The sequence below is a fragment of the Hemitrygon akajei genome, chromosome 32, assembly GCF_048418815.1.
Source record: "Hemitrygon akajei chromosome 32, sHemAka1.3, whole genome shotgun sequence".
NCBI lineage: Eukaryota > Metazoa > Chordata > Chondrichthyes > Myliobatiformes > Dasyatidae > Hemitrygon > Hemitrygon akajei.
The window spans coordinates 31,193,520-31,212,697 of NC_133155.1; the positions used below are offsets into that span (position 1 = coordinate 31,193,520).

The 19,178-nt window shown below is 46.1% G+C and overlaps 1 protein-coding gene across 5 annotated transcripts in view; it reads right to left on the reverse strand.

Annotated features, from left to right (window-relative positions):
• The window catches only part of LOC140719754 (SH3 domain-containing kinase-binding protein 1-like), a 158,787-nt gene that overhangs the window by 90,574 nt on the left and 49,035 nt on the right, over window positions 1–19,178 (reverse strand). For all 5 annotated transcript variants that reach the window (XM_073034596.1, XM_073034595.1, XM_073034600.1 and 2 more), the window contains exons 5-9: window positions 17,334–17,421; window positions 13,704–13,807; window positions 10,459–10,528; window positions 4,165–4,268; window positions 3,855–3,924 (exon numbers count right to left, since the gene is read on the reverse strand). In XM_073034596.1, the coding sequence (XP_072890697.1) occupies window positions 3,855–3,924; window positions 4,165–4,268; window positions 10,459–10,528; window positions 13,704–13,807; window positions 17,334–17,421 (436 nt within the window). The remainder of the gene's footprint in view (window positions 1–3,854; window positions 3,925–4,164; window positions 4,269–10,458; window positions 10,529–13,703; window positions 13,808–17,333; window positions 17,422–19,178) is intronic.

A 19,178-nucleotide genomic window follows, 5' to 3' on the forward strand; every position in this document is an offset into this window, starting at 1 on the left:
CTGAAATAAAAAAGGCTATTTTTTCAATGAATTCCGGTAAAGCTTCTGGTCCAGATGGTTATACTGCAGAATTTTTAAAATCCTTTTCCTCTATACTTTCTCCTTGGCTTTGTAAACTTTTTAAAGATGCGTTAATTATAGGCAAATTGCCACAATCTTTTTATGAAGTCTCTATTTCTTTAATTCTTAAAAAAGATAAAGACCCTATTGAATGTGCATCCTATCGGCCTATATCCTTGCTGAATACGGATTTTAAGATTTTTAGTAAAATTTTGGCTACTAGATTAGAAAATATATTACCTCAAATTATTTCTGAAGATCAGACTGGATTTATTAAAAACTGCTATTCATCTTTTAACATTAGAAAATTAATTAATATTATTTATACTCCTTCACCCAAAATACCAGAATGTGTCATTTCCTTAGATGCTGAAAAAGCATTTGATAGAGTTGAATGGCCATATTTATTTAATACGTTGCAGCATTTTAATTTTAGTGTGAAATTTATATCATGGATTAAATTAATATACTATAAACCCTTGGCTTCAGTCTTTACCAATGATCAAAGACCTCCTTTTTTTCAGTGATTCCGTGGTACAAGGCAAGGCTGTCCTTTACTATTTGACATTGCTTTGGAACCTTTGGCTATAGCCATTCGTGAATCACCAAATATTTTGGGTATTACTAGTGGGGAGGGGACGTATAAGTTATCATTATACGCTGATGATTTGTTACTATACATATCTGACCCTGAGAGATCTATTCCTGCTATTTCGTCCTTGCTTGCTCAGTTTAGTAACTTTTCTGGTTATAAATTGAATTTTAATAAGAGCGAATTATTTCCATTAAATATGCAAGTTCCAATTTATAAACATTTACCATTTAAAGTTGTTACAGATTATTTTACTTATATGGGTATTAAAATTACTAAAAAACAAAGATTTATTTAAAGTTAATTTTTTACCTTTAATTGACCAAATTAAGCAACTTGCTACCAGGTGGTCTCCATTATCTTTGTCATTGGTTGGTCGAATTAATGCTATTAAGATGATGGTATTACCCAAATTCTTATATTTATTTCAAGCATTACCAATTTTTATTCCTAAATCTTTTTTTGATATTATTGACTTCAAAATATCTTCTTATCTGCGGCAGAATAAAAATCCTAGACTAGGCAAAAAATATTTACAGAAGCCTAAGAAGGAGGGCGGTTTGGCTTTGCCAAACTTGAGATTTTACTATTGGGCAGTTAATATACGATATTTAATATTTTGGACACAAGAATCGACTGTAGCAGCTTGCCCACAATGGGTAAATTTGGAATGTAAATCTGTATAAGATTTTTCATTGTTTTCAATTTTAGGATTTTCACTTCCTTTTTCTTTATCTAAATTGAATAAATAAATAACTAATCCTATAGTCAAATATACATTGCGAATTTGGTTTCAATTTCGTAAATTTTTTGGTTTGAATAAGTTCATTTTATCATGCCCTATAATATCTAACTTCTTTTTTCGGCCCTCTTTTATGGATCAAACTTTTCTTTTATGGAAAACAAAAGGTATAACATGTTTTTGTGATCTGTTTTTGGATGATAGCTTTATGTCCTTTGAACAGCTATCTAATAAATATAATTTACCTAAAACTCATTTTTTTAGATATTTGCAAGTTAGAAATTTTGTGTATAATGAGTTACAGTCTTTTCCGAAACTATGTCCATTGGACATTACGGAAAGAATTTTAGCTCTGAATCCTTGTCAAAAGGGTTTAGTAGCTGTCATTTATAATATGATCATGAAAATACAGCCAGAAGTATCAGAAAAAATTAAGAAGGAATGGGAAAAAGAACTTCATTGTCTTATACCCACTGAGCAGTGGGAGAAAATTTTACTATTAGTCAATTCGTCTTCTATTTGTGCTAAACATGCCCTAATACAATTTAAGGTTGTACATAGAGCTCATATGTCTAAGGATAAACTTGCTCGATTTTATTCTTATGTTAATCCAACCTGTGACAGATGTCATTCTGATATTGCTTCATTGACCCATATGTTTTGGTCTTGCCCCTGCTTGCAAAATTATTGGCAAGATATTTTCAGTATTATTTCAATAGTTCTGAATATCAATTTCCAACCTTATCCTATTACAGCAATTTTCAGTTTACCAATGGTGGATAATAGTCGTTTATCCTCCTCATCACGACAAATGATTGCATTTGTTATATTAATGGCTAGAAGATGTATTTTATTGAATTGGAAAGAAATTAATCCTCCAACTATATTTCAGTGGTTTTCTCAAACTATCTCTTGTTTGAGTTTAGAAAAAATTAGAAGTGTTGTTTTTGATCCTTCAGTTAAATTTGAAGAAACTTGGAGACCATTTATTCAACATTTTCATATGAATTAAGTTGTCTTTTCCTAAACCTCACTTTTATTATCCTCAATTATTTGGATGGAGGTTCGGAGTTATTGGCACTACTGTATATATCTGACATTATGCAATGGCCCATGTTGGTTAGTGTTTTTTTTCTTCTTTTTTTTGGGTTTTTTTAAATCTCTTTTGTTCATAAATACTATGAGTTTGGGAGGTTATATATATTGATTATTATATATTTGAATGCCTACTTAAACAATTAACTATGTACTCTCAAACTCTTTGTATTCATGTTTCATTTATGTTTGTTTAAAAATTAATAAAAAGGTTTAAAAAGAAAGAAAGAAAGATAGGAACAATGATGAAGGACAGGTTTGGGTTTGGGGATGTTACTATCCTCAGACAATTAGACCTAGAGTGCAGCATTCAAAACCCAGAGAGTAAAGAACCACTGAGAGGAAATCAATAAAGTGATTTCCAAATCCAGCATTTCCTTAATATATATCAAGAGGAAAATCAGTTTATAATTTTGTATGCAATTACAGGGGCAAACGGAGAAAGAGGCCATTCAGTCCATTGAGTCTGTGCTGCATGTAAATTTATACATAGATATATTTCCTAGTCAGGGTCATCTATGAGCCTCTCCCATAGCACCACCCAGAGGCTCCAGTGTGAATTTGTGACTGGTAACACAATGGGGCATGTTTTGATGTCCTGGTATCTTCCCCAGAGAGATCCCAGCAAGTTATCAGACTCTGGCCGAGCCATTGCTAAAATCCCAAACTGACTGCCGCCCTTTGTCAGTAATGTTCCAGCTGCTGCCCAGTGTCGGAGAACTCATGGAGTGTAACGGGAGGAGTGTTGTTGTGACCTGCGCCGGGGGAATGTGCCCCTGAACCTGTACTGAGGCAGGAGCAGACGCTGCAGTCACTTAGCTGGAGGAGAGTGGCTGAAGGGTGGTGAGAGGGGGCGAGATGGGGGGGTGGGGGGGTTAATAGTGTTTCACTATCATTCTGCTCCCCACATCGCCTGGCTCATTGTCTAATGTTTCAGATCCACTGCTATGGCGTCGAGCCATTCCCACATGATTTCCCACAAGCCATTCCTCCTCTGATGACGAGTAGCCTTTGCTTGGCTCCCTTCTTGGGTCGAGTGAGTAGTCACTACCTCACCTCTAATCCAGCTGGAGTATCCCTCATCCTACCCTGGGTAATACTCACAGCAAAATACCTGGGCTCCAATCATTCACTTTGAAGCACCTTCCAGTGTGTAAGTATAGTTTTCAGATAAGGTCAAAGGTCCCGGCTACTTCACATAAGGTCAAAGGTCCTGGCTACTTCACATAAGGTCAAAGGCCCTGGCTACTTCACATAAGGTCAAAGGTCCCGGCTACTTCACATAAGGTCAAAGGTCCTGGCTACTTCACATAAGGTCAAAGGTCCCGTCTACTTCACATAAGGTCAAAGGCCCCGGCTACCAACCTATCTTCTGTCCAGTTTCTTCAACGCATCCATCATCTTCTTGGGGATGTGCCGATCCAGAAGCTGGTTCCTGCAAAAAAAGGAGGCATTTTGACCAAGGTGAAGCTTTCCAGGATTTTCTGAAGTGCTACTAGCAATCCTTATCTTTCCGTAATGTGATCAGAACGATGTGAGTTCAAGTCCCACTTCAGACTCGGTACTGCGGGTACCGCGTACCATCACCGGTTTAAATCTTGCCATGGTGGGATTTGAACCCATGTCACCAGGGGAGTGGGACAGGCCTACGGGTGCCAATACTCTGCTGCTGTACCTTTGATTCTCCAGCCGTCCCGCTGACCAGCATCTTTTCCGAATCCAGTGGGAAGTTTGCATAGAGGTCTGAACTTGGTCCTTCTTGCTCTTTCCTGCTGGAACCTGATGGGGAAACACGAAGAGGAGGAACAACTGAACACTGTCTCCTTGATGCACCATCAATAACTCACGCCGAGACTTAGGAAGTGAGATATCGGCTTTTATTGACTGAAGGACAACACTACATCCTGGGGAAAATGAGGGAGAGCAGCAGGCCACAGTCGCCTTTATACAGGGGTCTGTGGGAGGAGCCACAGGGGTAGTCAGCAGGGTCTTGGGAGGAGCCACAGGAGCAGTCAGACAGGTATATCTAGTTCACCACATTCACCCCCCCTTTGTTTAAAAAAATTCCCAAGCATATTTACAGGTTAAGTCGATCAGGTGGTCGAATCATTCGCTGCGATCTACGTAGCTCCGGCTGCAATTGCACAGGAGCCGGAGGTGATGACGGCACAGGTGCCGGAGGTGGTGTGTGCTCCGAAGGCGGAGAGTGGGTTAATTCTGTCCCAACAGGAGGTGTCAGGGACCCCTCGCGTGTGAGCGAGGGCCCTGGAACAGACGCATACGGAGTCTGTGTGGGGCACGGGGCGTGCGGAGTCACCTCGGGTACAGGGTGCATAGTTACCGTGGAGTGCTCGGGGTAGTGGTCTGCTGCTCCGGCGGGCGCCAGGTCGCGGACAGAGACCGTGTCCTCCCGCCCATCAGGCAAGACCACGTAGGCATACTGGGGATTAGCATGCAGGAGGTGAACCTTCTCGACCAGTGGTGAGTACTTATTACTCCTCGCATGTTTACGCAGCAGCACTGGCCCCGGGGACGTCAGCCAAACTGGCAGGGTGGTCCCAGTGACAGACTTCCTGGGAAAAGAGAATAAGCGTTCGTGAGGGGTGGCATTAGTGGACGTACACAACAGGGAGCGGATAGAGTGGAGTGCCTCAGGGAGGACCTCCTGCCATCGGGAGACCGGCAACCCTTGTGACTTAAGGGCTAAAAGTATGGCCTTCCACACTGTGGCATTCTCCCTCTCCACCTGGCCATTCCCCCGGGGATTATAACTCGTGGTGCGACTAGTAGCTATGCCCCTAGCAAGCAGGAACCGGCGCAACTCGTCACTCATAAAGGAGGACCCTCTATCACTGTGGACATAGCAGGGATATCCGAACAGTGTGAAGAGCTGGCGCAGGACTTTGATGACCGACGTGGTAGTAGTGTCGGGGCAGGGAACGGCAAAGGGGAATCGCGAGTACTCGTCAATAATACTGAGAAAGTAGACATTGCGGTCGGTGGAGGGAAGGGGGCCCTTAAAGTCAATACTCAGTCGCTCAAAAGGGCGGGTGGCCTTGACAAGCTGCGCAGTGTCAGGACGGTAGAAGTGCGGTTTGCACTCAGCGCAGATCTGGCAGTCCCTGGTCATCGTCCTGATGTCCTCCAGGGAGTACGGCAGGTTCCGGGCTTTAATGAAGTGATAAAACCGGGTGACCCCCGGGTGGCAAAGTTGGGCATGAAGGGCATACAGCTGGTCGAGCTGGGCACTAGCACACGGTCCCCGGGATAGGGCATCAGACGGTTCATTGAGCCTGCCAGGCCGGTACAGGATATCGTAAGTATAGGTGGAGAGTTCTATTCTCCATCGCAAAATTTTATCATTTTTGATTTTGCCCCGCTGTTGGCTGCTGAACATGAACGCAACCGAGCGCTGGTCGGTCAGCAAGGTGAACCTTCTGCCAGCGAGATAGTGCCTCCAGTGCCGAATAGCTTCCACTATGGCTTGGGCTTCTTTCTCCACCGTGGAGTGCCGAAGTTCAGAGCCTTGAAGGGTACGAGAAAAAAACGCCACTGGCCTGCCTTCTTGATTGAGGGTAGCAGCCAGCGCGACGTCAGAGGCGTCACTCTCTACTTGGAAGGGAATGGTCTCGTCTACCGCATGCATCGTTGCTTTGGCAATGTCCCCTTTAATGCAGCTGAAGGCCGCTCGGGCCTCGGCAGAGAGGGGAAAGGTGGTAGACTTGACCAGGGGGCGGGCCTTGTCTGCGTAATGGGGAACCCATTGGGCGTAATAGGAAAAAAAACCCAGGCACCGCCGGAGGGCCTTGAGAGTAGTGGGAAGAGGGAGTTCTAACAGGGGGCGCATACGGTCGGGGTCAGGGCCAATGACCCCGTTCTCCACGACATACCCAAGGATAGCGAGCCGTGTGGTTCTGAACACACACTTGTCCTTGTTATAAGTGAGGTTCAAAGCATCGGCCACCTGGAAAAAACGCTGGAGGTTGGCGTCATGGTCCGACCAGTCGCGACCACAGATGGTGATGTTATCTAGATAGGGAAATGTGGCCGGCAGTTTGTACTGGTCCACCATCCGGTCCATCTCCCTCTGGAAGACTGAGACCCCATTTGTGACACCAAATGGGACGCGCAGAAAGTGATAGAGCCTGCCACCCACCTCGAAGGCGGTGTAGGGGCGGTCCTCTGGGCGGATGGGGAGCTGGTGATAAGCGGATTTCAGATCAATTGTCGAGTACACCTTGTACTGAGCTATCTGGTTGACCATATCCGCGATGCGGGGTAGGGGGTACGCGTCAAGCTGCGTGAATCTATTGATGGTCTGGCTGTAGTCCACAACCATCCTATTTTTCTGCCCAGTCCGAACAACGACCACCTGGGACCGCCATGGGCTTGTGCTTGGCTCAATGATCCCCTCCCTGAGCAGCCGCTGCACCTCTGAATGAATAAAGGCCCTGTCTCCCGCACTGTACCTCCTACTTTTAGTTGCCACAGGTTTACAGTCGGGGGTCAGGTTGGTGAACAGCGATGGGGGAGGGATCTTGAGGGTGGAGAGGTTGCAAATAGTGTCAGCAGCACGTGCATGTGGTAACGGAGTATATGGCGAAGTCCCACCAAACTGAGGATTCCTGACAGTGAGTGGTGGGAGGGGCCCGTCATATGCCATAGTCACACTTTTGAGATGGCTCTGGAAGTCCAGCCCCAATAGCACAGGTGCGCACAGCCGAGGCATGACCAGGAACGCAAAGTTCCGATATTCTGTGCCCTGCACCACCAATGTCGCTACACAACCCACCCGGATGTCTGTGGAATGCGACCCTGAAGCCAAGGTGATCTTCTGACGGACCGGCCGTGTCACGAGTCCGCAGCGTTTCACTGTGGCCGGGTCAATAAAACTCTCAGTGCTGCCCGTGTCAAACAGGCAGCGAGTCCTGTGCCCCTCCACCAGGATGTCCATCATCGACCTTGCGAGCTGGTGCGGGGCGCTTTGATCGAGGGTCACGGAAGCCAGCGTTGAACTGGGCGTGTCGAGGGCGGGGCCTGGTGACGCCGGCAAAGATGGCCGCTCACATCCGGGCATGCAAGATGGCGAGGCGGGGGCGGGGCCTGGTGACGCCGGCAAAGATGGCCGCTCACATCCGGGCATGCAAGAGGGCGGCTCCCAGGTCGCACACGGGTAGGTAGGGGCGGGGCCAGGTGACGCCGGCAAAGATGGTTGTCCACATCCGGTCATGCAAAATGGCGGCCCCCAGGTCTCAGACGCGGCGCTGCTCGACCCCGGGCGCGGTTTAGATTTACAGACCTTGGCGAAATGGCCCTTCTTCCCGCAGCTGGAACAAGTCGCTTCGCGCGCCGCACAGAGTTCCCGGGCATGTTTCCGAAGCCCACAAAAGTAACAGAGTTTCATACCTGGTGAATTCGTGGGGTTTGAGATACCGCGACTGGCTGCGGCGTTGGCGAATTCGCTCGGAACCGGGGAATGGCTCGGTTGGACTTCTTCGGCGTACAGTTGCGCAGCCTCTATCGAACTGGCCGTCTCTATCGCAGAGCGTAAGGTAAGATCAGCTTTTTCCAACAGCCGCTGGCGGATACACACTGACCGAACCCCAGTCACAAAAGCATCTCGGACCAAGAGTTCCTTATGCTGTTCCGCTGAGAGCGCTTTGCAGTCACAGTCCCGCGCGAGTATCTGTAGTTCGCTGAGGAATTCAGCAGTCGACTCCGTAGGCCGCTGTTTTCGCGTGGCCAAGCGGTGCCGTGCATAAACTGGATTTACAGGCCGCAGGTACTGTCTTCGGAGGGCGGCAAGCGCCTCCTCGTAGGTGGATATGTCCCTGATGAACGAATAAACTTTTGGGGCGACCCTTGAGAAGAGAAGTTTGTGCCGAACAGCCGAATCGGTGGCACGAACCTCCTCTAAGTACGATTGGAAGCACACCAGCCAGTGTTCAAAGGCAAGAGCTGCTCCAGGGTCTCGGGGGTCCAAGTCTAGACGTTCTGGGCGTAAAGCGGTTTCCATGTTGTAACTTTCAGTCAATAAAATTGATGCACCATCAATAACTCACGCCGAGACTTAGGAAGTGAGATATCGGCTTTTATTGACTGAAGGACAACACTACATCCTGGGGAAAATGAGGGAGAGCAGCAGGCCACAGTCGCCTTTATACAGGGGTCTGTGGGAGGAGCCACAGGGGTAGTCAGCAGGGTCTTGGGAGGAGCCACAGGAGCAGTCAGACAGGTATATCTAGTTCACCACGCTCCTCAGACCAGCTGCCCCGAGCTGTCCTCGAAGAACCTCCAGCTACTCCTGAAACAATTACAAACAAGAGAAAGCCTGCAGGCGCTGGAAACCCGAGCAGCACACACAAAATGCTGGAGGAACTCAGCAAGCCAGGCAGCATCTATGAAGAAGAGTACAGTCAACGTTCCAGGCCGAGACCCTTCATCAGGAGACTCTGATTCACAAAAACAAGAACGGTCAGGATGGGAAACAGTTTCTTCCCCCAGGTCATTAGGCTTCTGAACTCCCTGCTGCGTCACACTCGAAGCGTCACTAGTTAATCTGTTCTGTACCTTACAATATTTAATTTCTGCACTTCAGTCTGTTTATTTATGTGTAATCCATCTGTAGATTTCATCCATACTTTCAGAAGTTATTATGTGTTATCTATACTAGAGTGTGTTGCACCCAGCTTCGGAGAAACGTTGTCTCCTTTGACAGTTTGTATGTATATAGTTAAATGACAATAAACTTGACTTGACGTCACTTGAATAAGCTGCCTGCCTCTGCTCAGTTTATTTTGACTGGCTGGCTGCTATTTATTCTACTGTCTTGCGCATATATCACAAGAACAAACCTTGAGTCTTCCAGTCAAAATGTCCGTAATTTCGTTCCTCTTAAAGATGCTGCAGAGGAAATCCCAGATCCAACAAGGGAGGAACTGAACTTCCATCAGCCCACTGCTAACATCCTTAAAGCCTATCTGTAAACTTGGGCATGTTGTCACTCTAGTGATTGAGATCATGGCAATTACAGGGGCAAACGGAGAAAGAGGCCATTCAGTCCATTGAGTCTGTGCTGCATGTAAATTTATACATAGATATATTTCCTAGTCAGGGTCATCTATGAGCCTCTCCCATAGCACCACCCAGAGGCTCCAGTGTGAATTTGTGGCTGGTAACACAATGGGGCATGTTTTGATGTCCTGGTGTCTTCCCCAGAGAGATCCCAGCAAGTTATCAGACTCTGACCGAGCCATTGCTAAAATCCCAAACTGACTGCCGCCCATTGTCAGTAATGTTCCAGCTGCTGCCCAGTGTCGGAGAACTCATGGAGTGTAACGGGAGGAGTGTTGTTGTGACCTGCGCCGGGGGAATGTGCCCCTGAACCTGTACTGAGGCAGGAGCAGACGCTGCAGTCACTTAGCTGGAGGAGAGTGGCTGAAGGGTGGTGAGAGGGTGCGAGATGGGAGGGTGGGGGGGTTAATAGTGTTTCACTATCATTCTGCTCCCCACATCGCCTGGCTCATTGTCTAATGTTTCAGATCCACTGCTATGGCGTCGAGCCATTCCCACATGATTTCCCACAAGCCATTCCTCCTCTGATGACGAGTAGCCTTTGCTTGGCTCCCTTCTTGGGTCGAGTGAGTAGTCACTACCTCACCTCTAATCCAGCTGGAGTATCCCTCATCCTACCCTGGGTAATACTCACAGCAAAGTGCCCAGGCTCCAATCATTCACTTTGAAGCACCTTCCAGTGTGTAAGTATAGTTTTCAGATAAGGTCAAAGGTCCCGGCTACTTCACATAAGGTCAAAGGCCCCGGCTACTTCACATAAGGTCAAAGGTCCCGGCTACGTCACATAAGGTCAAAGGTCCTGGCTACTTCACATAAGGTCAAAGGCCCCGGCTACTTCACATAAGGTCAAAGGTCCTGGCTACTTCACATAAGGTCAAAGGCCCCGGCTACCAACCCATCTTCTGTCCAGTTTCTTCAACGCATCCATCATCTTCTTGGGGATGTGCCGATCCAGAAGCTGGTTCCTGCAAAAAAAGGAGGCATTTTGACCAAGGTGAAGCTTTCCAGGATTTTCTGAAGTGCTACTAGCAATCCTTATCTTTCCGCAATGTGATCAGAACAATGTGAGTTCAAGTCCCACTTCAGACTCGGTACTGCGGGTACGCCGTACCATCACCGATGTTTAAATCTTACACTACGCTAAGGGCCATTCAGCTATGTGTTAAAGACCCCAAGGTATATTTTAAAGAAGAATAGGACAGATCTCTGAAGAAATGTGCCAGTGCTGATTTGGAACTTTGTTCTGTACAAATTGGCTTCAACACTTATAATGCATTTCCAACGACAATTTCATTTCAAAGGTTGTCCATAGAGCACTTGGAAATACGGTTGTGAAAGATCCCAAAGAAATGCTAAATATCTTGACACGGGATTCTTGCTTGAAGTGACTATCTCTCAAGGGTAAAATTACAATATCAAGGAGACTCCAATGTGCTTTCTTCCAGGTTGAAGGGTGGAGAATGGGATGAGAGACACACACAAAATGCTGGAGGAACTCAGCAGGCCAGGCAGCCTCTATGGAAAAGAGCACAGTCAACGTTTCAGGCCAAGACCCTTCGGCAGGACGGCCAAAGGCCCTCGGCCTGAAATATCGACTATACCCTTTCCCATAGATACTGCCTGGCCTGCTGAGTTCCTCCAGCATTTTGTGTGTGTTGCTCGGGGGATTTCTAGCATCTGCAGATTTTCTCTTGTTTGTGATGGGATGAGTCAAATTGTTTTCATTTAATATTGCTGTGCATGTCCAGTTGTGAAAAGTGGGTATAGTTACTGCTATGTAACACATTTTTCTTAAGAGTCAATATCACACATTTCTCAATCAGAAGCTAAATGAAGTTGAATACAGGATTAATGGAGTTTGGAGGAACAAAAGAAGCCTGAACTCCATGCACACAGGTCCCTCAGTTGCTGGGCAAGATGATGGGGTTGTTAAGAAAGTTGTTATACTGTGTTGTCTTCATTAGTTCAGGCATTGAGTTCAAGAGTCACAAGGTAATGTTGCAGCTCTATAAAAACCTGGTGAGACCACACTTGGAATATTGTGTTCAGTTCTGGTCATCTCAGTGTAGGAAGGGCGTGGAAGCATTAGAGAGGGTGCAGAGGAGATTAGCCAGGATGCTGCCTTTATGAGGAAAAGTTGAGCAAGGCATGGCTTTTCTTTTTAGAGAGAAGGAGGTTGAGAGGTAACATGGAAGAAGTGTACAAGAGAAGAGGCACTGATTGAGTGGATAGCCAGAGAATTGTACCCAGGGCAGAAATGGCGAGTGTGAGGGGGCATGATTTTAAGGTGTTGGAGGAAAGTAAAGGGGGACGTCAGAGGTAAAGTTTTTACACAGAGAACGGTGAGTGTATGGAACGTACTGACATGAGTGGTGGTAGAGACAGACACATTAGGTGCATTTAAGAGACTCTTAGATAGGAACATGAATGATAGAAAAATGGTGGACTATGTAGGAGGAAAAGGTTAGATTGATCTTTGAGTAGGTTGAAAAGTCGTCACAACACCTTGGGCCAAAGGGCTTGTACTGAGCTGGAGTGTTCTATGTTCTAAATACAATGTGCACCTGGCATGGGGGCTTTGTGGCTACTTCCATTTGTAAGTGGGTATTTGGGTTTCTCTAGCAATATCCTCAGATAGGTGAGGCTATTACCTGAGAATTCAGATCAACACATGCAAAACTCTCGAGGAACTCAGCAGGTTAGGCAGCATCTATGGAGAGAAATAAACAGTCGATGCTCCGGGCTGAGAACCTTCACCAGGACGAGAAGGAAGGGTTTGGACAAGAGGAAGAAAGCTAGAATTCGAAGTTGGGGGCAGGGGTAGGATCACAAGCTGGCAGGTGACAGGTGAAGGGGATTTTTAGCCTTCACGATTTGCCGCACCCCACCCAGTCGGTGCCCTGACTGAGGGTTTACCCCTGTTCTCCTTCATGGTCTGCTTCAGCGCATCACAGCTCACATCTGAGGCTCGTGGTCGTGAGTCCAACAACCCCTTGGCCCTGATATCACGTCTTTAATGCGATGTCAAGGACGTCAGCAAACCTTCAGTAGATTCTTCAGCAGCACCTTTATCTGAGAGGCCCACTGTACGTCCACCTCAGAATCATGACCAGGGTCTCTCTCTAGCATGGCTCTAATGAAAACTTGGGTACACATCCACAATTTGTGACATGAAATGCAATACAATGTAACTTAGCACAGAGACTGTCGTCACCCCTCATTTTTTATTCACTCACAGGGCGTGGACATGGGGGACAATGTCAGAACACAAGAGAAAGTCTGCAGATGCTGGAAACCTGAGCAACACACACAAAAGGCTGGAGGAACTCAGCAGGCCAGGCAGCATCTATGGAAAGGAGTACAGTCAACGTTCTGGGCCAAAACCCTTCAGCGGGACTGGAGAAAAAAAAGCTGAGGAGTGGATTTAAAAGGTGGGGGGGGGGGGAGAGAGAAACACAAGGTGATAGGTGAGATTTGGAGGGGGAGGGATGAAGTAAAGAGCTAAGAAGTTGATTGGTGAAAGACCATTAAAGAAAGAAAAAGGGGGAGGAGCACCAGAGGGAGGTGATGTGTGGGCAAGGAGAAAAGGTGAGAGGGGGAAAAGGAGATGGGAAACGGAGAAGGGTGGGGGGGGGGGCAGCAGTAGACATTTCAGGAAGTTCCAGAAATCGACGTTCATGCCATCAGGTTGGAGGCTACTCAAACGGAATATAAGGTGTTGTTCCTCCAACCTGAGTGTGGCCTCATCGCGACAGTGGAGGAGGCCATGGATGGACATATCGGAATGGGAATGGGAAGTGGAATTAAAATGAGTGGCCACTGGGAGATCCTGCTTGTTCTGGCGGAATAAATGTCAGCATTTATTGCCGTTCACTAATTTCCCTGAAGTGGACGGCCATCGACCAACTTGCTGGTGTGGGGTCACACCTAGATCAGGTTTCTTTCCGTGAGGGAGATTAGTGAACCAGATGGCTTCTGACAACAGTCTGGTAGATTTATGGCTGCCATTAGAGAGCACAGCTTCACTCATGGTTTACGTATTGACTGAATTTGAATTCTCCAGGTGCCATGGTAGGATTTGAACCCATGTCACCAGGGGAGTGGGACAGGCCTACGGGTGCCAATACTCTGCTGCTGTACCTTTGATTCTCCAGCCGTCCCGCTGACCAGCATCTTTTCCGAATCCAGTGGGAAGTTTGCATAGAGGTCTGAACTTGGTCCTTCTTGCTCTTTCCTGCTGGAACCTGATGGGGAAACACGAAGAGGAGGAACAACTGAACACTGTCTCCTCAGACCAGCTGCCCCGAGCTGTCCTCGAAGAACCTCCAGCTACTCCTGAAATGATTACAAACAAGAGAAAGCCTGCAGGTGCTGGAAACCCGAGCAGCACACACAAAATGCTGGAGGAACTCAGCAGGCCAGGCAGCATCTATGGAGAAGAGTACAGTCAACGTTCCAGGCCGAGACCCTTCATCAGGAGACTCTGATTCACAAAAACAAGAACGGTCAGGATGGGAAACAGTTTCTTCCCCCAGGTCATTAGGCTCCTGAACTCCCTGCTGCATCACACTAAAAGTGTCACTGGTTAATCTGTTCTGTACCTTACAATATTTAATTTCTGCACTTCAGTCTGTTTATTTATGTGTAATCCATCTGTAGATTTCATCCTTACTTTCAGAAGTTATTATGTGTTATCTATACTAGAGTGTGTTGCACCCAGCTTCGGAGAAACGTTGTCTCCTTTGACAGTTTGTATGTATACAGTTAAATGACAATAAACTTGACTTGACGTCACTTGAATAAGCTGCCTGCCTCTGCTCAGTTTATCTTGACTGGCTGGCTGCTATTTATTCTACTGTCTTGCGCATATATCACGAGAACAAACATTGAGTCTTCCAGTCAAAATGTCCGTAATTTCGTTCCTCTTAAAGATGCTGCAGAGGAAATCCCAGATCCAACAAGGGAGGAACTGAACTTCCATCAGCCCACTGCTAACATCCTTAAAGCCTATCTGTAAACTTGGGCATGTTGTCACTCTAGTGATTGAGATCATGGCCTGGTTCACTGTATCCTTAGCTCAAATCAGCTCATCCTTGTCCAACATCAAATGGGTTCATGTGAAAGATTTCTTCTTCTGAGCAACCATGAGGTTTCTTTTAACTGTTTGTCATTTCCTATTTGTTCTCGTGTTAGACGAGTACTTATTGTCCATACCTCGTGGTTCCTGGGTAGTTGATGGGTCTTCCTCTTAGGGATCCAAGTTTGGGAGTAGATCAGAAACACAACCCTCAACACATTCCTAATTAAATCTTCAATATTCAATGCTCACTGGATGTTTTTTTGTTTTCTACACTATACTCTAAACTCTAGAGACTGTTGAGTGTGAAAATCCCAGGAGATCAGCAGTTTCTGAGATATTCAAACCATATCAAAGATGAAAAGCTGTCAAATTAGCTAACCTTTGCGTCAACTCTTGCCTCCAGAGTCACTGGAACACTAGACATTGGGAGCCCACCTCTATATACAAGGGGTGATTGATAAGTTTGTGGCCTAAGGTAGGAGGAGTCAATTTTAGAAAACCTAGTACATTTATTTTTCCTCCATTTACACACTTAGTCCAGCGGTCATGGAGCATAGGGATCCCTTCTTTGTAGAAGTTGGCGTCTTGGACCTCCAGAAGTGGTCCACAGCATGGGGTGATTGATAAGTTCGTGACCTGAGGTAGAAGGAGATGAGTTATTAACTTCAAACTTTCTGCGTTTTCACTCAAAGAATTGAGTTGCATTTGCATGTAACAAGAGCTGTACAGGCAGTCCCCGGGTTACGAACGAGTTCCGTTCCTGAGTCCATCTTTAAGTCGGATTTGTGCGTAAGTCGGAACAAGTACATCCGATATTATTTAGTGTTAGTTAGTCAAGCGGTTGTCTTAGTAAATAATATATATTTTACCTTTTTATACATATAAAACGCTTAAGAAATGTATGTATTCCAATAATTAAACCACTGCGCCACTGCGTTGCTTAGTAATAATTGGAGTTTTCATCGGGGCAGGGCTCCATTATTCTCACTTTATCCTTTATCCTTTAAAATTGTTCCGATCGTTGACCAACTGTAGCCTAACACTTTTCCAGTGACCGATAGTGTTTCACCTCTTTCAAAACGCTTTATTATTTCCACTTTATTTTCAATCGTGATCGCTTCCCATCAATGGAACAGAAATGCTGTGGGCGGCAGGTCCCAAGCTCCGCTGGCTCCCGAGGTCCACTGGGTCCTAAGGACCACTGCACACAGTCAATGGAACAGAAACACTGTGAGCGGCAGGTCCCGAGCTCCGCTGGCTCCCGAGGTCCACTGGGTCCTAAGGACCACCACACTGAATTCCCCGGGTCCTAAAGTCCACCGCACTGTGCCAGGTTAAATGGGACAAGTGGGGGCTGTGCTGAGTTTGGGTATTTGATCCCCCACAATATTCTGCGTGGGAATTTAAACTGGAGATGGCAGTGTTATTTTTTACAAGGCCGAGTTGCGAGCTGGACATCAACCTGGCACGGATGGTATGGGAGTCACTGGATCGATAACAACCCGGCATGGGAGCGGTCTGTCACTGGATCGAACTCGGGAACCTCTGTTCTTCAGCCCAGCGCTGATCTCACTGCACCACCAGCCAACCAGAATGGGGGGAGGTCAGGGTGAATCTTGTTAAGAAAAATTTAAGCCAAAAAATAAGTCACACTCAACACAGTGTCAACGGCAACAACTTAAAATGGCGGACGGTGTTCTCCTTCCTCGGTTCGTAAGTACGAGTTGTCCGTAAGTCGGACGTTCTTAACTCGGGTACTAGCTGTATAACTCCTCTCCTTCTACCTTAGGCAACAAACTTATCAATCACCCCTGATATGGGCCATCTGGAGGTCCAAGACACTCTCGTTACATGCACGTGCAATTCAACTCCTTGAGTGATAATGCAGAAAGTTTGAAGTTAATAACTCATCTCCTACCTTGGGCCACAAACTTATAAATCAGCCCTGCTGTGGACCACTTCTACAAAGAAGGGATCCGTATGCTCCACAACTGCTGGACTAAGTGTGTACATGTAGGAGGGGACTATGTTGAAAAATAAGTGTGCTAGGTTTTCTAAAATTGACTCCTACCTTATCAATCACCCCTTATATTAAGGGTTAAGTTAATCTCTTGATCAACAGATACTCTAGCTAGTGGCATAGACAGAGAACCGGCATATTTTGCATAGGGTCTGATGTCTAATAGAAGAGGGCATGCATTTAGGGTGAGGGTGGAAGTTCCAAGGAGATGTGTGGGACAGATTCTTTACACTGGGAATGGTGGGTGCCTGGAATGTACTGCCAGGGTAGTAGAGTTGGCAAATGCGATAGAGGCATTTAAAAGGCTCCTAAGATAGGCACATGAATGTGTGGAGAATGGAGAGATATGGCATTGAAGGGGCAGGAGGGATTAGTTTAGTTATTGTTTTAACTACCATTTTAATTAACATGGCACAGTATCATGGGCCAAAGGGCCTGTTCCTAAGTTGGATTGTCAATGTTCTAAAGTTTTATTCCGATATTTCATTCACACAGAAATGTTGACAGTCCATCTGTAATTGAATATTGTAGATTTAATTAGGAATGTGTTGAGGATTGTAGTAATCAGTATAGAGAACCAGAAGCTGAGTGTCACCATTTAAAATGATGAACGAGATTAGCTCAAAATTTCACTGTAGGAAAAGTTTTCATTCGGGGCCTGAGACCTTACCTTCCGCCCGGTCAACTTCCACAACAAAATTGGATGGGAAACACCCAGTCTTTCCGTTCTTTCTCCCCAGCCACCAGCCACTTTCAACCTAAAGGGCAAAAGAGGATTGAGATGAAGTCAGAGAGCAGCGACTGGGAAAGTCGCGGTTCAATAATGTGAGAGCTGCTTACGGAGTGACGGGAGCCAGATAGATCAGAGGATACAGAAATTGAGATGTACTGAGAAGGGAGTGGTGGGTCTTCTGCCTTCAAACTACTATGGCCTGGGGTCCGAGGGTGTTCCCACCATCAAATTTGGTTGGGAATTCTAGAATATTGGTCAGCAGAGATATCCAGACCTTGGTGGTCTCTTTTCTCACCCAAAGATATTTTTCTTCTTATGAATGTTTCTTAGATATGGTACCAGGAGTTATAGATGAGGCAATGTATATTTACCAACAAAATAGTCACTCAGTGGCCACTTTATTAGGTACACCTGTACAGCTGCTGGTTAATGTAAAGATCTAATCAGCCAATCACGTGAGAGCAACTCAATGCATAAAAGCATGCAAACGTGGTCAAGAGCTTCCGTTTTTATTCTGACCAAATATCAGAATGGGGAAGAAATGTGACCCAAGTGACGCTGACCATGGAACGATGCTGGTGCCAGGCGGGGTGGTTTGAGTATCTCAGAAACTGCTGATCTCCCGAGATTTTCACGCTCAGCAGTCGCTAGAGTTGAGAGCACGGTGCAAAAAAAACAAAAAAAAAACATCCAGTGAGCAGCAGGATGGAAATGAGAGGGTTCAGAGGAGAAAGGCCAGGCTGGCTGAAGCTGACAGAAAGCTAACAGTAACTCAAATAATCAGCAGTGCTTTGCGGAAGGGCATCTTGGAACGCACAACACATTGAACCTTGAAGTGGATGGGAACAGCAGCAGAAGACCACAGCAGCTTCCATTTATGGACCAAATAAAGTAGCCACGGAATGTGGTTCTTAATCCATAAGAACATTTTGAAATCATAGTCTTATATGAAAATCAGTCCTTTTAGCACCCATATAAGGTAAAACATCATCAGTTATGATCCACTTGGAGTTCTGTAGCCCTGAGTTGACAGACCAGGGTTCAAACCCTAATCCAGAGATATCACAATGCTGGACTGAGGTCATCCCGGGAGGAGAGAATACGTACAATGGAGCTCTAGTCCGCTCTAATGTTTAGAAGGAGGTGAGATCATTTCATTGAACTGTACCAAGCACTGGGAGCTGAGAGGGGGACGACGTTTGTCCTGGCTGGGGTGCCGAGAAGCTGGAGTCACAAAGAAAGGAGTCAGCCATTCAGGGCCGAGACAGGATGGAATTTCTTCACCAGAAGGTAACGAATTTTTGGAATTCTCTGCCCAAGAGAGCTATGTGTGCTCAGTCTGGACAGAGCAGTAGTTCTTTAAGTAGTAAGGAAATGGGATGCAGGGTGGTCCCCAGTAAAATGGCACTGCAGTAAGCAATCAGCCATGACCTTATGAAATGGGAGAGCAAGCACGAGGGGCTGAATGGCCTATTCCTGCTTCTGTTTCTTGCTTGGTTAAGTATCACTGTAGATTTGTTGACCGAGATGGGAATGGAAGCTCCATTCTCAGGAGAATTTAGACCATCCCACTGTCTGAAGAGGAGATAAGAAGCCTGGCTGATGGTTATCCCCCAACCAACATTTTCAGGAGCTTGCAATGTTCAAATCACTGCTCCAAATTCTACATTACTATCTGACTCCATTTCAATTCAACAACATCTCCAAAGGTTCAAAAATCCATTTAATATCAGAGAACGTAAGCGGTATACAACCTGAACTTCTTGCTCCTCACAGACATCC